The following is a 16,355-nucleotide window of genomic DNA, read 5'->3' on the forward strand; positions in this document are numbered from 1 at the left end:
CTAAACATTTTAATGCCAAACAGCTTTACTGGGCCTTGTTGACACCAGGCCCCCTGAACAGCCTCCTGGTCAGTATCTCACTGGCCTGGCCAGTATTACACAAAGTATGGGAGTTATATTAAAGAAAACTGGAATTTCTCTGGGAAAAATATCTGAAAAATTGTGTACTGACAAAAACCCATTCACAAATCTCAAAAATATCTAGAAGTAAAACTAAAATCATCTATTTCTCAAAATTGCATTGTAAATATGTGCCAGGAAGCAGTCAGTAACCTTGGGCTCACAGGCTTTTCAGAAAGATACAGCAATGTCTGGTACAAGCATTCTATGGCAATTGGCACAGTTAAGGCAACTCTGGTTTTGAGGTTACATAGTTACATATAGTTACATAGTTACATAGGGTTGAAAAAAGACCTGTGTCCATCAAGTTCAACCCATCCAAGTAAACCCAGCACACCTAACCCACACCTACCAATCTATACTCACATACATAAACTATAAATACAACCACTAGTACTAACTGTAGATATTAGTATCACAATAGCCTTGGATATTCTGATTGATCAAGAACTCATCCAGGCCCCTCTTAAAGGCATTAACAGAATCTGCCATTACCACATCACTAGGAAGGGCATTCCATAACCTCACTGCCCTCACCGTGAAAAACCACCTACGCTGCTTCAAATGGAAGCTCCGTTCCTCTAATCTAAAGGGGTGACCTCTGGTGCGTTGATTGTTTTTATGGGAAAAAAGAACATCCCCCAACTGCCTATAATCCCCTCTAATGTACTTGTACAGAGTAATCATGTCCCCTCGCAAGCGCCTCTTTTCCAGAGAAAACAACCCAACCTCGACAGTCTAACCTCATAGTTTAAATCTTCCATCCCCTTAACCAGTTTAGTTGCACGTCTCTGCACTCTCTCCAGCTCATTAATATCCTTCTTAAGGACTGGAGCCCAAAACTGCACTGCATACTCAAGGTGAGGCCTTACCAGGGACCTATAAAGGGGCAAAATTATGTTCTCATCCCTTGAGTCAATGCCCTTTTTTATACAAGACAGCACTTTATTGCTTTAGTAGCCACAGAATGACACTGCCTGGAATTAGACAACTTGTTATCAACAAAAACCCCTAGATCCTTCTCCATTAAGGAAACCCCCAACACACTACCATTCAGTAGATAGTTTGCGTTATATTATTTCTACCAAAGTGCATAACTTTGCACTTATCAACATTGAACCTCATTTTCCAGTTTGCTGCCCAGTTATCTAATTTTGTCAAATCGCTCTGCAAAGCGGCAGCATCCTGCATGGAACTTATAGTTTTGCACAATTTAGTGTCATCAGCAAAAATAGAAACAATACTGTCTATGCCCACCTCCAGGTCATTAATAAACAAGTTAAACAGCAAAGGCCCAAGGACTGACCCCTGCGGTACTCCACTAACCACACTGGTCCAATTAGAAAATGTTCCATTTACAACCACTCTTTGTACTCTATCCTTCAGCCAGTTCTCTATCCAATTACAAATATTATGTTCTAGGCCAATATTCCTTAATTTGATCATTAACCTTCTGTGAGGTACTGTATCAAACGCTTTAGCAAAGTCCAAGTAGATGACATCAACTGCCATTCCAGCATCAAGGTTCCTACTCACTCCTCATAAAAGGCAACTAAATTAGTCTGGCAAGATCTGTTACGCATAAAACCATGCTGGCACAAACTAATAGTATTGTGAACTGCAATGTATTCAAGTACCCTATCCCTTATTACCCCTTCCAAAAGTTTTCCTACTACTGATGTCAGACTAACAGGCCTATAGTTTTCAGGCTGAGAACGGGATCCCTTTTTAAATAACGGCACCACATTAGCAATCCGCCAGTCTCTTGGCACCATGCCAGACCTCAATGAATCCTGAAAAATTAAGTGAAGAGGTTTGGCAATCACAGCGCTCAGCTCATTTAATACCCTGGGATGAATCCCATCCGGCCCTGGACCTTTGTTTACCTTTACATGTTCAAGTCTCTTTTGAATTTCCTCCCGAGTGACCCATGCGTCAGTAGCTAAATTACTAGAACTGGGCATATTACAAGGGAAGCCTTCATTATCTGGCTCCTCAGATGTATAGACAGATGAAAAATAAGAGTTCAAAATTTCAGCTTTTTCCCCGTTTTCATCAACCAACGTACCCCCCCGTGATAATAAAGCTTTAAATTGACTGTAAGGCTCTCGCCTATCACATTTGAATTGTGAGAGTGCTGTCTGAATGAGCAGTCTCAGGGAGGATATTTGATGTGAATGCTGTCATGGGAAAACGTTTGGTTTTTTTTCAAAATGCATCTGTTAATGGCACATTGAAAGTTCGTTTTTCCAAAGAGAAAACAAATATATTTTTTTATTTTGGAGCTTGACGTGAGGCCCTGCTTTTCTTCTTGCTGCTAACTTGAAATGCTTTGGCTGGGGGAGAGGGATTGGAAGTGTATGGACTCAATGGGGGGAAACTCACAAAGGTGGAGAGAGACCTTTTCTGAGGTAAAAGTAGTAGAAAAACTGGTGGAAAACACTTTCTCCATATTCACAAACAGAAATACACCTAAATTTCGACTCAACCGCCACGTTTCGGTTTGTGGTGAAAGAAAGACCGTTTACAGACACTTTTGTGAATTTGACTTTTAAACAACATTTCTCCGCCATTTTTAAAATGGAGTAAAGCTCAGTGTAGCCCTGTCAGATAAATTCTAAGCTCTTCTGTTTTGCTTTGTTTCACCCAGTCTCCATTTCACACCCCTGGTAGGAGCCCCATTGGGGGGTCATTAACGTATTAATGGAGATTAATAGGCAATTTTCCGTCTAACCCTAGAACAATAGGTGCAAAAAGCCTCATTAACATTAAAGTAAAACACTGATTAAACAAAAAGATTAATTTATATCTTATATATAAAAAAGTTTTTACCTCACATTTGCCTTGTTATGATAGCTTTAGCTTAATGAATGAGGCAATAATAACATTTTGAGTGAATATATTGTATACATTTTTATTTAAATGAAAAGTACATATTTAGTTTTAGCAGCAGCGCCTCCTCCTTTAGCTCTGTCCCTTCTGCTCCCAGCAGCCATCTTGGGGATCAGCAAACAGCCCAGTACACTGGCACCCAAACTGGGATATTGGGGTATGGGGTTGGAGTTGCCAATAGGGCATTGGATAAAAACCCGGTGGGCCCTAGTCCTGTTGGACCTTATTTCACCGGGCATGTGGGTGTGTGGGCCGGATTGCTGCTGGCGGGGGAGCATTTTCATGAGATTAGTCGTCTGCGGTAGCTCAGACTTACCAGCAGCAACTAATCTCCTAGTGTGCCATTACACTAAATCTGAGCAGGTAAAAGGGCAGTTAAGAGAATGCATGGGTCATGTGATAGGTTGCCTTCAGGGGCTAGAGGGGGTACAACTGTACCGGGCCCTGTGAAATCTTCTTTCTTAGAGGGGCCCTGTCGCGGCGCAAAAGTTACGTAACTTCTGCAGAAACTGCTTAGAAAGCTACGTAACTTGCCTAGAGACTCAGCTCACAATTATATCATCATATTAAGTACATGCAATAAACTCCAGCTCTTCCATAAGCTCCATGCATTTGCCTGCACATCACCACCTTGCTCCTACAGTGATGCTAAAATTCTGGGGGAAATGCAACGTTGCGGGGAGAACAAACATCATGATTGTATTTGAAATTGCACTTGTGGATGTACATTATATGACAGTGCTGATTTCTCTCAGGTTCAGCTGCTATCAATGCCATACTGTCTGCTGACTCCGCCTCCCGGAAACAGGAAATTCAGGCCTGGGACGGGGAAGTGAGGCAGGTTTCCATGCGTTCAACCTCCAGCAGCTTGAGTACCCCTTATCCCACCTCAGTAACAGTCAGCACCCCCTTTCACTATCATGTTACAGATCCCCCTCTGATACAGTTGCCTTGTTTGTGTAAACACAACCCACATTCTGGTCTCTGTCTCTCATACCCTTCCCCTACTCATTCTCATGTTCTGTCATTGTCTTTCTCACTCTCTTTCCTGGGACATTTTCTCACAGCGGATGGAAGAGCAGTGTCTGTGATTTGTGGGAGAATTTGGGGCTCAATATGACAGGTGGCAGCGCCATCCTCTATGGAAAACAATGTAGAGATGAAAAACAGCAGCACTCCGGTTATGTTGAAAAAATGTGACTTTTACTCAAGTGCACAAGGCAATGTTTCGGGCTTCAACCCAGCCCTTTATCAAGCCTAATAGTACAAATACAAACAAGTGTTATATACCCACAGGAAGAGGAGGGACTATCACTCCAGCCCTCCATTTAAACCAAAGTGTTCAGTGTACACATTTTTAACTTACACAAATCAATTTTTTTAATTAAAGCAACGTTTATATAGTGTGTAGCCCCGGGGGCAGCCATTCCCAGTGTCAGACTGGGAGCCCAGGGGCCCACCCCTTAGACAATGGGCCCACTTGCCATTATGCGGTGGGAGCAATGACCCCCTCTGCCAATGTCTTCTGCCCCACCCCATGCTAGCATCTTTTTCCTGCCTGAGTCTTCCCTCTCTAGCCACTCTGCTACTTGTGAGTGGGGAGAGAAGACTTTACAGCTATAGAGGAAGCAGTCCCTGTGATCCAGGCCCCCCCTGTTCCCTAGGCCCCTCTGCGACTATGGGGTTTGCACCACTGGACTTATAATAAGATCCAATTGATGTAGGAGAATATACATAATAGCAGTAAAAATGGACAATAAAGGAGGTTTAGAAATAGGTAACACAGGAAAATTCTTTGGGTACATTTTATACAATTTTTTTTGTTAAAAAAGATTATACAAAAATGTGTGCAAGTCGGGGCAGTAAGATGGAAGAGAACTGCGTCCCTGGGTGACGCCTGGAAAAATAAAGCGCTATTGGCAATTTTAGTGAATGAAGAAGGGCGTTAGTCTTAAGTCTTTGAGGGATATGGCAGGGTTCCCTTTAGAATCTCACAATTATAATTTGTACAAAAAACAAATAGTTTTGCTCGGGTTCATACTTTATTTCCCATATGTCCTGCAATCACTAGCATTGGCTGCATAACCGGATTTATTTTGTGCCACTAGCCCACCACTTTGCCTGCTTGGCTAATGATTAAATCCATGTTAGCCATTCCTTTCTCACAAGACATTATACGGTTCAGAGGTTTCTTTATTTAACACAATAATTATGCAAGTAAACAAATGGTTTGTACTGTTTCTGTCAATAAAATCATTCATTAGCATCATCTTTAGCCAATAGAATGATTGTTATTGGAGCCAGACTGTGCTGGCTTTGCGCCAGGAATGGCATTGTGATGTCATCACTATCTAAACTGCCAGGGATCCTGTGTAGAGGATTCAGGCTTTGTTGCCATGGCAATGAACATTGTGATGTCATAGCTAGTCGGGTTGTTTACATGGATTCACTACCCGGTCAGTGTCACTTGCTGATTTGTCACCGTTGAAGTCGCATTGCGTCTTTTTCGGTGCAAAAAAGTTTTTCGACTAATTCAACTTATTTCAAATTCTGTAAGTGCAAAGACTATTTTTGTTTTCATTAATTGCAAATGTCATTAATTGTTTATATTGGATTTATTTAACGAGGGAATATGTTGTCAGGTTGGACACTATAGGCCTGTAAATGTGAAGCCTTTGGCTGCTGTTTAACTGTAACTCCCAGTATCCCTGGTGCCTTTTGTACAGTTCCATCAGCCTTAAATCTGTTGCCTAGTTATAAATGTATATTTACAGTATAGGTCATTGGGATGTTGTTTATCTTGATAAAACTGTGAATAAAGGGAAAATATTGCCAAAATGACAATGATAGTAAAAGCTTCAGATCATGGAAATAATTAACAGTAAATGAATAACGTCTAAATACGATCAGTTGAACATTCGGTGCTGTTTCTGAAATAATCTCGTTGCCCCTCACTATCCCCCTCTCTGCAATCTGCCACTTTCCCTGCAGGAGTAGCTGCCACCTTTATGGGAAAAATACCGGCCTTCCTATACTTTTAGCTTTTTCCTATTAATAACATTGGCATGAAGCAGTCCGGTAACATACTGGCCAATTGGCAACCCCATGCAGGAGTCAGATTGGGACAGGCCTAGAGCTGGCCATACACATTAAGCCAAGTCACAAAATGATTGTCCAACTGCATTCTGGGCCAAACCAAACTGGTCCAGTTATTAACCCCCGGCCGGCCAATAATCAGACCATAATGGCAGCCTATGCAGGTCAAGGAGCCAATTTGGCAGCTTTTTGCTGCTTGGTACTAATACATGATTGTATCTACCATATAAATGATTTTACACTGGGAGTAAATTACAATCCTAATCAATTACACATAACACCAAAAGTACATAAACCATTTGTATTGTTTAATGATGTATAAAAATAGGGTTGGCATCTTTTTTCACATTTACACCAGCCTTCAGGTTGGGGGAGCAGCTGGGGCGTCACATGGGGTGGGGCAATAGGTGAAGTGGGTGGGGAAATGGGCGGAGTGAGCAGGGAAATGGGTGGAGTATAGGCAGGTCTGTACTTATAAGGGGTAATCCATCAGCGGAGAGGGTCAGGGAAGGGGGGATTCATAGGGTATTACATGTAACGTATATATTGCCAGTACATTTGTAATTCCGGCCCTAGCTGGGGATTTACTGGCTGGGGGGGTGACTGTAATTAAAAATACAAAATAGGGAATGAGTAGGGGGGCTTATTCACTAATAATATATTGTGCTCAGCATTAAGCCTGTTCCTTTGATCGTAGTAATAAAAGGTGAACACAAACCCTGATATCATTTAACTTTATTTCATTATTATTTCTTATTTAAGATTAACTCAGAAATGAGTGAAAGAATGCGAAAATTCTTTAAAAATATCTTTGGACAAAATAACCAGGTGAGGCTGAAACTTTCCTTTTCCTGTAATATATATTTTTAAATAATTGAGTTTTTTGACGATTTTTTTCTTTTACACATTTGATTTTGATAAATAAGGCTCTAAGTGAATAAACTGGAATATTGACTCTGTGCCCTGTCTGCAGTTTGGGAATCTCTTTTTCTTCTGTATTTTGCACTTACTTTCCTTTTTGATTATATAAACCAAAAATTCTTAATGTTATCTTGTAATTTATCTCTCCCCAAAGGATAACATCCATATCAACGATGTTACACCTGATCAGCCTAAAGGTGAGAAAAACGCACCAAGTGCAGAATCTTTCTCTCTATATTTCTCTATCATCTATCTATCTATCTATCTATCTATCTATCTCTATCCATCATTGTTCTATTTATCTATCTATCATCGTTCTATTTATCTATCTATCATCGTTCTATTTATCTATCTATCTATCTATCTATCTATCTATCTATCTATCTATCTAAACATATTAAATATATTATAGAATGGGCTTTCCGTTCTACTGTTTCTACTAATTCTTATAAATAAATAAATAAATAAATGCTGTGAGTTTGAAACGCCTCTATTTTGCACTATAGAAAAATCTGGAAGATTCAAAAAACTCCGAAAAAGAATATCAAGACTTTTTGGATGTCGGAGGGTAAGGCTGTGTCTCCTATCACAGTAACAAGGGAATAGAGAGGGCAGAACCTGATTGGCTGATTTGGAGGGGGGTGATTTATCAACACTCGATTTTTTTTCTCAAATTGAAGTTTTTTGCACTTGAAAAGACTCGAATGACTGGTATTTATTAGGTGCAAAAAGCCACAAAAACCTCAATGAAAAATTCACCAACCGCCTTCAACATTTTAATTTCAAATCTTTTTATTTCATACTGTTTTTTACATATTATTTTGCCCCAGTTTCTATTTCATTTTCTCCTAAAATGCTTCTGACTTTGGCTCGTTCCCCCTATAGCCCTGCTGTAGCGATATTGCAGAGGAACCTGAACTTCCCTATGAAGAGGCAAAAGAAGAAATGAAGCCGTACACTCCAAGTAAGGATTTTAGGGAGAATAAAGAACAAATAGGATCAATTTATCATTGTGTCCCCAGAGGCTCCATATCCAGCCCAATTATATCCAATCACTGACATGCTAATGAATTCTAAATACTGTACTTGCTACTGAGTAAGGGATTGGGCTGCTCTTTGCTAATATACAGGTATGGGATCTGTTATCTATGACTCCAAATTACGTAAATACCCTTATCTGGAGAACACAAGGTTCTGACCATTCGGGATAATGGGTCCCATACCTGTACAGATTTCTTATTCAGGGAAATAATCCCGTTACTAGAATCCAACAAGCATTGTGATCCATTGACAAAGGACCTTGGTCTCACGCTATTGGCTAACAGGAACAAACAGTACTGGGATGCACTGGGCACGCCCACAGCAGCTACACCCCAATATTCCCATAGTTTGTAAATAGATTCCATAATATCAAAATGGTGGATATTTTATATACTGTTTGTTTTGTTTTTTCCCCCAGTTTCTTTTAAGAAATGCTGTGAGAAGATCAAGATGCGTGTGGTGAGTTTTGGGTCTTGTTTGGGGGGGCCCCTATGGAATGGCAAGTAATTGAAAGTAATTGTCAGCCCCGCCTCTATGCCTAAGGCCTAAGGAATAGGGGCGGGGCAGGCAATATATGATTGACAGCTGGGATTTATAATCACCTTTATAATGGGTATGGGTATGGTGATAAAAAGGAGTTTGGGTTTCATGTTTCATTTGAATAGGACTTTTATCATACAGCTTGTTATGTCTGGGTGACAGGGCTCCTTTAAGATGATCTGTTTTTTGCCCTTGTTATAGGATTTGGATAGCTACTTTGCATCTTCGGCTGAGTATTCTACGGAATATCCTGAAGCCTTTGAGCTCGAAATGAAGCCGTACACTCCAAGTAAGGATTTTAGGGAGAATAAAGAACAAATAGGATCAATTAATCATTGTGTCCCCAGAGGCTCCATATCCAGCCCAATTATATCCAATCACTGACATGCTAATGAATTCTAAATACTGTACTTGCTACTGAGTAAGGGATTGGTCTGCTCTTTGCTAATATACAGGTATGGGATCTGTTATCTGGACACAGATATCCAGAGAGCTCCGAATTACGGAAAGGCCATCTCCTATAGACTCCATTTTAATCAAATAATTCAGATTTTTGAAAACGATTTCTTTTTTCTCTGTAATAATAAAACAGTACATGTACTTGATCCCAACTAAGATATAATTACCCCTTATTGGGGCAGAACAGCCCTATTGGGTTTATTTAATGGTTAAATGATTCCCTTTTCTCTGTAATAATAAAACAGTACCTGTACTTGATCTCAACTAAGATATAATTACCCCTTATTGGGGCAGAACAGCCCTATTGGGTTTATTTAATGGTTAAATGATTCCCTTTTCTCTGTAATAATAAAACAGTACCTGTACTTGATCCCAACTAAGATATAATTACCCCTTATTGGGGCAGAACAGCCCTATTGGGTTTATTTAATGGTTAAATGATTCCCTTTTCTCTGTAATAATAAAACAGTACCTGTACTTGATCTCAACTAAGATATAATTACCCCTTATTGGGGCAGAACAGCCCTATTGGGTTTATTTAATGGTTAAATGATTCCCTTTTCTCTGTAATAATAAAACAGTACCTGTACTTGATCCCAACTAAGATATAATTACCCCTTATTGGGGCAGAACAGCCCTATTGGGTTTATTTAATGGTTAAATGATTCCCTTTTCTCTGTAATAATAAAACAGTACCTGTACTTGATCCCAACTAAGATATAATTACCCCTTATTGGGGCAGAACAGCCCTATTGGGTTTATTTAATGGTTAAATGATTCCCTTTTCTCTGTAATAATAAAACAGTACCTGTACTTGATCTCAACTAAGATATAATTACCCCTTATTGGGGCAGAACAGCCCTATTGGGTTTATTTAATGGTTAAATGATTCCCTTTTCTCTGTAATAATAAAACAGAACCTTGTACAGTACTTGGTCTCAACTATGATAAAATGACTTAATGACTCCAAATTACGTAAAAACCCTTATCTGGAGAACACAAGGTTCTGAGCATTCTGGATAATGGGTCCCATACCTGTACAGATTTCTTATTCAGGGAAATAATCCCCTTAATAGAATCCAAAAAGCATTGTGGTCCATTGACAAAGGATCTTGGTCTCACACTATTGGCTAACAGGAACAAACAGTACTGGGATGCACTGGGCACGCCCACAGCAGCTACACCCCAATATTCCCATAGTTTGTAAATAGATTCCATAATATCAAAATGGTGGATATTTTATATACTGTTTGTTTTGTTTTTCCCCCAGTTTCTTTTAAGAAATGCTGTGAGAAGATCAAGATGCGTGTGGTGAGTTTTGGGTCTTGTTTGGGGGGGCCCCTATGGAATGGCAAGTAATTGAAAGTAATTGTCAGCCCCGCCTCCATGCCTAAGGCCTAAGGAATAGAGGCGGGGCAGGCAATATATGATTGACAGCTGGGATTTATAATCACCTTTATAATGGGTATGGGTATGGTGATAAAAAGGAGTTTGGGTTTCATGTTTCATTTGAATAGGACTTTTATCATACAGCTTGTTATGTCTGGGTGACAGGGCTCCTTTAAGATGATCTGTTTTTTGCCCTTGTTATAGGATTGGGACAGCTACTTTGCACCTTGGGCTGAGTATTCTACGGAATATCCTGAAGCCTTTGAGCGTGAAGAGGAGCAGCGAGAGCTATTTAAGCCGCTCACTCCAGGTAAGGATCGTTAGGAACTGGAGTCTCTGATCATAACGGCAAATATGACCCATAACCCCATTTAATTATGGAAGAGGGAGATTTATCAACGTTCAAGATTGATTTTTTTTCACGATTTGAGTTTTTAAGAGCTCAAAATTAACAATTTGAGTTATGGGTCAACACTCTAATGTCTGGTATTTATTAAGGGAAAATCTTCACCAACTAAAACCTTGTGAGTTTCTAAACTAACTAAACCAAGACTAAAACTAAAAAGTCTCCCAAAGGGTCTTTCCATTTGCCCAATCATTTAATCTGTACAGTCTCTAATGGTGTTTGGTACAAACTAGTAGCTAAACCATTATTTGTCCCCCCCAGATTACTGTTTGACACAAACCGAAGATGAAGATGATGAACGGGAGCCACTGGTGAGTTTGTTGTAAATAGGTTGCCATTAGCCATTTCTTGTAGTAAACTGTTCCAAACTAGTTGTTTACAGGGCAGGGAAATTGCCTTTTTCAAGGTCAGAGACCAGCAAGATACGGGATAGGGTACATTATCTGTCAGTCATTATACTAAGCCTTAGAGCTACGTATAGGGAGTCTCAGTGGCGCTACTTACTGCCAACTAATACACTCGTTATCACAGCCTTAGGGAACTTGAATTCTTAACTTGCTACTCATGAAATGAGCTTTGTGTTACAAATCCACTGTCAACTGAGATTTTACTACTCTCACGGTTATAAAATAGCGCACTTCTTGCATTGAGTTTTGTATTATTTTTACCCCAGGTTCTTAACGTTCTCTTTTGTACTACTATAGGGCTGTAGCAGCGACATCCCACCTATTGGCTCCCAGGACAGCGATGAAGTCGGACCCTATGACAGTCTGATTAAGTGGTTTAAAATAGAGGTGGAGGATGCGCTAAATAGAATATTTGATGCAGGTAAGGTTTGTAAAGGGTCAAACTTGGCAAAATCAATGCTACTGGCCAAACCGAATCCTTAAATCATGTGATGTTTTGTCACATAAACACAAAAGTTGAAATTTTTTAGTGCAGTTCTCTTTAACCCTCCCTTATTTGCAGTCAGTTCGGGATTTAGCCAAATCTTTTACAAAGGATTTGGGGGGGATCAGTCGAACTCTAAAATAGTGGATTCGGTGCATCCCTAATTAGAAGTGAGCAGGGGGTGTGGTTTTGTGGAAAAAGGGGCTTGGCTTGGTCAGGAATGGCTGCTTGAATATTACCACTAACAACGGGCCAGGCTCTACCTTTAGCGGCAATAGCCTCCTACATTTTTCTTCTATTTTCTTTAAACAATAAGACAGGTTTACATTTGCCCAATCTGTATGTCTGTACAGTAATGGTGTTTGATACAAACTAGTAGCTAAACCATTATTTGTTTCCCCCCCCCCAGATCCTCCTACGATGCAAATGGAAATTGAAGATATTGAATTGGAGCCACTGGTAAGTTCCTTGTTTGGGAGGGATAGTAAAATCAGTAACTTGGCTTTTCCTATGTGACAATGCTACATGACAGGGTACATTATCTGTCAGTCATTATACGAAGTTTCACTGTAAACTATGGTTTTATTATTCCCCTGGTTCTAAAATATTGCATTGATTTTTATTTTATTTTATTGTTACTACTTAACATTCTCTTTTGTACTTCCCCTACTACTATAGGGCTGTAGCAGCGACATCCCACCTATTGGCTCCCAGGACAGCGATGAAGTTGGACCCTATGACAGTCTGATAAAGTGGTTTAAAATAGAGGTGGAGGATGCTTTAAATAGAATATTTGCTCCAGGTAAGGTTTGTAAGGGGTAGGACCTTCTGCTCCAAAATAGCAAATATGACCCTTACCCCATTTATACAAATATAAATCGTACCGCAAATTCGAGTTTTTTAAAAGCCCAACTGAGAAAAGATCAAACTTGACCATTTGACTGTAAGGAACCCCCTACCCAATCATTTTATCAGTACGGTTCCTATTGGCTTCCTATTAGCTACAAACTGATTAAGTTCAGTAGTTTAACCATTACTTTTCTTTCCCCCAGCTGTCAGAACGCATTGCTGGATGGAAGATGAAGATTCTACCTCACAGGTGAGGCCACAGGGCCCAGGGACAGAATTTGAAAAAGACTTTTGTATCTGTGGATTTGTTCATTTCTAATCATTTTATATTATACAGCATTGTGTTAAATGAATGTAATTCCTGCACCCGTTCCCAGTTTGGCTTTAAAGGTTCCTAAGATTCCCCTTTTTCTGCTTCTCATTGCTACAGGATTCTGGTAGCAGCTTTGCTTCTACCGCTGATAGTTCCTTGGTACAGGAGGTACCTGTACCCTTTATATTGGATGACAGTGATAGAGAATCGATCGACCAAGAGGAGGTACCTGTACCCTTTATATTGGATGACAGTGATAGAGAATCGATCGACCAAGAGGAGGTACCTGTACCCTTTATATTGGATGACAGTGATAGAGAATCGATCGACCAAGAGGAGGTACCTGTACCCTTTATACTGGATGACAGTGATAAAGAATCGATCGACCAAGAGGAGGTACTTAGGCCGATCCCTCCAGGTAATGTTTGCCAATCAGTATGTCTGTACAGTAATGGTGTTTGGTACAAACTAGTAGCTAAACCATTATTTGTTTCCCCCCCCAGATCCTTCTATGATGCAACTGGAAATTGAAGATCTTGATCTGGAGAACCAGTAAGTTCCTTGTTTGGGAGGGATAATAAAATCCGTGACTTTTTTCCCATGATATTTCATAGGCCGTAGGGCTCATTCATAGATGCTAAATAGCTTCCCATTGGCCATTAATTGTAGTACACTGCCAAGACTTGTTGTTTACTGGTTGCTATTGACAACTGTACTTGAGTAAATTAACAGCTATGTAACAAAAAGATATGTGATTTTAAGGATTTGGATCAGCCAAAATTTGGCCGAATCCCGAACCGAATCCTGGATTTGGTGCATCCCTAGTTTTTCCACTAAATAAAATGTATGTGCAGTTACCATATCTGAGTATACAGCCTATAGAATAAACCCACTCATAAACAATTTACCCTTTGAGGCCCTTGCGGCAGTCAGAATTCCCCAGTACCGAAACCCTTAGTGTAAAGGATAATTAATACAAAATAAATATTGACGCAGGATATAAAGTCACTTGGGTTGGGAGGGTCTGTAACCGTATATTATTTGTAGCTAAATGGCCCCTATTGCTTTTTAAGGTTTCATTTGTGTGATTTTATTTGTTTTTTTTTTTTTGCAGATATTAGACTGGGAGGCATTCGAGAAGAAACCCGAGCTCTGGAACTGCAGCAGAATGGACTGAGCCAGGAGATCCAGAAACGCTCTGTGTTTTATAAAAAGCAGAACCCTCAACTGTGGGGGGGCCCAGGGGAGAGACTGACCAATGAGGAGCCAGAAAGTATATTTATATCCCCTGGGGCCCTGCCCGTGCCATATACAAGCATGGGGGGGTGGTGGAGGGACTTTCTGGTAGCGACTCAGGTCACATGTGGGGTATTTTGATCCCCATCTCTTATCTGTGGAAATGTCTCTGTGGAAATAAGAGATGCTTATTGTTAAACCAAATAAAAATGGACGCCTTATGATTAATATGAATTATTATTACTTGCCCTTTGCGCCATGTGCTCCCTATCCTTGTGCCACAAACACACGCTTGGTTTCTTACAGACAATGCAAAAACTATATTTCTCCCATTCAGCGGGGGAGGGATTATAAAGGGCACACTCTCACATGTGCTGCCCCACAGCTCGCTCTCCCAGGGGTGTATTTAGGTGCCACCCTAGGCCTAAACGCGCCCTCAGGTTGCGGGAGTGATGCCACTTCCTGCTGATACTCACTGAGACCCCTCTGCCCCCCCAGCATTGCCCCAGATTTAAATAGGATTGATCTGGCGGGGGCTGGGGCAGTGTCTTATTATATGGCAGGGTTCCCTTTAGAATCTCACAATTATAATTTGTACAAAAAACAAATAGTTTTGCTCGGGTTCATACTGTATTTCCCATATGTCCTGCAATCACTAGCATTGGCTCCATAACCGGATTTATTTTGTGCCACTAGCCCACCACCCGCCTGCTTGGCTAATGATTAAATCCATGTTAGCCATTCCTTTCTCACGAGACATTATACGGTACAGAGCTTTGTTTATCCTATTAAACTGACTGAAACAATTCCGATTACTGGAAGGGGTAATAATACTTTAGGGTTCATCTAGGCCCATATAGTGCAGCTGCAGTTGTGCAACTTTACACACAATGGTGGCAGGGAAAATGCCATTCTATAGGTACTTGGGGCTAAAGCTGCAATCTCTACACTGGGCAGCGCTACTTCCATCCTGCCTCCTCTTGCACATCTTGTGATTCTGGGGGGCCCATAGGTCCCACAGTGGGCTGTGTCAGCACTTGCACCTAATGAATGGATGGCATTCTGACAAGCAGAACTGACAACATCTGAACTCAATTGCCTCAAAGAGTGCATGTAACTGCCAGGGTCGGACTGGGTAAAAACCCGGTGGGCCCTGCCGGCCCAGACCCGATCTCCGTGGGACTACCCCACCCAAAGATCTCCCCCATCGTGCCTAAGGTAAAACTAAAGCAGGCATGTTTGGGGGAGGGAGTTAGGCAGGCCCCCAGAGGGGGTGTGGGGGCCAGGGTGGGGCCCCTTGGGGGGGGTGTGGGGCCCCTGGGAGGCCTGGGTCTTGCACCCCCCAGTCCGACCTTGGTAGCTGCACTTTTGCCCCAATAGCATTCTCTGGCAATTGGCACAGTTAAGGCAACTCTGGTTTTGAGGTTATGTGGCTTTAAATTGACTGTAAGGCTCTCGCCTATCACATTTGAATTGTGAGAGTGCTGTCAGGAATGAGCAGTCTCAGGGAGGATATTTGATGTGAATGCTGTCATGGGAAAACGTTGTTTTCAAAATGCATCTGTTAATGGCACATTGCAAGTTCATTTTTCAGAAGAGAAAACATATTTTGTAATGTTTATTTTGGAGGTGAGGCCCTGCTTTTCTTCTTGCTGCTAACTTGAAATGCTTTGGCTGGGGGAGAGGGATTGGAAGTGTATGGACTCAATGGGGGGAACTCACAAAGGTGGAGAGAGACCTTTTCTGAGGTAAAAGTTGAGGTAAAAGTTGTGGAAAAACTGCTGGAAAACACTTTCACCATATTCACAAACAGAAATACACCTAAATTCCGACTCAACCGCCACGTTTTAGTTTTTGGCAAAAGAAAGACAGTTTACAGACACTTTTGTGAGTTTGTCATTTAAACAACGTTTATACGACATTTTAACAACATTCTTTCCTGAATTTTGTCTCCGCCATTTTTAAAATGGAGTAAAGCTCAGTGTAACCCTGTCAGATAAATTCTAAGCTTTTCTGTTTTGTCTCCATTTCCCACCTCTGGGGGAACAATAGGTGCAAAAAGCCTCATTAACATTAAAGTAAAACACTGATTAAACAAAAAGATTCATTTATATCTTATATATAAAAAAGTTTTTACCTCACATTTGCCTAGTTATGATAGCTTTAGCTTAACCCTTTCACTGCCAGCCGTTTTGGACCAAA

General features: G+C 40.8%; 1 protein-coding gene and 1 long non-coding RNA gene across 2 annotated transcripts; both read left to right on the forward strand.

Annotated features, from left to right (window-relative positions):
- The first annotated feature begins 8,520 nt into the window (after positions 1-8,520).
- Positions 8,521-13,432, forward strand: LOC116412126. The gene is made up of 11 exons (XM_031905722.1): positions 8,521-8,529; positions 8,812-8,899; positions 10,340-10,380; positions 10,663-10,768; positions 11,126-11,175; positions 11,569-11,692; positions 12,165-12,214; positions 12,434-12,557; positions 12,808-12,854; positions 13,035-13,373; positions 13,421-13,432. The coding sequence occupies exons 1-11, from the start codon at positions 8,521-8,523 to the stop codon at positions 13,430-13,432; spliced, it is 990 nt and encodes a 329-aa protein (XP_031761582.1).
- LOC108644820 lies at positions 13,431-14,381 on the forward strand. The gene is made up of 2 exons (XR_001923351.2): positions 13,431-13,469; positions 14,032-14,381. It is a non-coding gene; the product is annotated as an uncharacterized LOC108644820 (long non-coding RNA).
- Positions 14,382-16,355: the final 1,974 nt, after the last annotated feature.

Source organism: Xenopus tropicalis, chromosome 7, assembly GCF_000004195.4.
Source record: "Xenopus tropicalis strain Nigerian chromosome 7, UCB_Xtro_10.0, whole genome shotgun sequence".
Taxonomy (NCBI): domain Eukaryota; kingdom Metazoa; phylum Chordata; class Amphibia; order Anura; family Pipidae; genus Xenopus; species Xenopus tropicalis.